Genomic DNA, 1,109 nt, shown 5'->3' with positions numbered 1-1,109 from the left:
TACTGGATGCGGGGACGAAGCCCGGGAAGGACTCTATTTATCATCTCTGGCGCGCCTTTGATTTACAGCCCATGTGCGGCGGTGCTTGCGGGGAGATTAAAGCGATGTTATCGCATGGCAAGAGACTGATCAACCCTCTCGTCGCGGCGCAGAACTTCGAGTATAAAATGAGTAACATCCTCGATAAACCCCTCGAGTCTGCCTTCGGCTTCATCTCCGTGCTACCCGGCGCGTTCTCCGCATACCGTTATGTCGCGCTACAGAACGACAAGAATGGCCAGGGCCCGCTGGAAAAATACTTCGCTGGTGAGAAGATGCACGGTGCCAACGCGGGCATATTCACGGCAAACATGTACCTGGCCGAGGACCGGATATTGTGCTTTGAGCTCGTTGCGAAGCGGAATTGCCAATGGTTGTTGCAGTATGTGAAATCATCGACGGGGGAGACAGATGTGCCTGATCGGATGGCGGAGTTTATATTGCAGAGACGGCGGTGGTTGAATGGTAGTTTCTTCGCGGCGGTGTATGCGATTACGCATTTTTATCAGATCTTTAGGAGTCGGCATAGTTTTACGAGGAAGTTTATGTTTATAATTGAGTTTGTTTATCAGACTATTAATATGCTTTTTGCGTGGTTTGCTATCGTGAGTTTTATCCCCCTCCTCCCCGTGTCTTAGGAAACCCATGTTAACATGCTTCTGCCAGGGCAATTTCTTCCTCGTCTTCCACATCCTCACCAAATCCCTCAGCGCCGCCAATCTCCTCGGTCAAGTCGGGCGTGTCCTCGGCGTCATCTTCGAATGGCTCTACCTAGTCACCCTCGCCACCTCCTTCATCCTCGCGCTGGGTAATAGACCGCAGGGCTCCAACAAATTCTACATGACGATGGTCTATTTCTGGATCGGGATAATGATATACCTCACGTTCGCGGCGATATATATCACGGTGAAATCGATTCAGGCGGAGACGGCAGATAATGATTTTAGTTTTCGGTCTATATTTCAGAACCATCAGTTCTTTTCGATGATTGTTTCGTTGATGTCAACGTATGTGCTGTGGATTGTGGCTTCGTTGTTGTTTTTTGATCCGTGGCATATGGTTACTTGTGT

General features: G+C 49.4%; 1 protein-coding gene across 1 annotated transcript in view; it reads left to right on the top strand.

Moving 5' to 3' along the window:
• Positions 1 to 71: 71 nt before the first annotated feature.
• Positions 72 to 1,109, top strand: part of PADG_12130 (chitin synthase C) — a gene marked incomplete at both ends in the record, with an annotated part of 4,066 nt that continues 3,028 nt past the window's right edge. Inside the window, 2 exons of the mRNA XM_010763684.1 lie at positions 72 to 644; positions 706 to 1,046. Of these exons, the coding sequence (XP_010761986.1) occupies positions 72 to 644; positions 706 to 1,046 (914 nt within the window). The remainder of the gene's footprint in view (positions 645 to 705; positions 1,047 to 1,109) is intronic.

The sequence above is a fragment of the Paracoccidioides brasiliensis genome (genome assembly GCF_000150735.1).
Source record: "Paracoccidioides brasiliensis Pb18 unplaced genomic scaffold supercont2.8, whole genome shotgun sequence".
In the NCBI taxonomy this organism is placed as follows: domain Eukaryota; kingdom Fungi; phylum Ascomycota; class Eurotiomycetes; order Onygenales; family Ajellomycetaceae; genus Paracoccidioides; species Paracoccidioides brasiliensis.
This window is presented reverse-complemented; position numbering and strand designations above follow the sequence as displayed.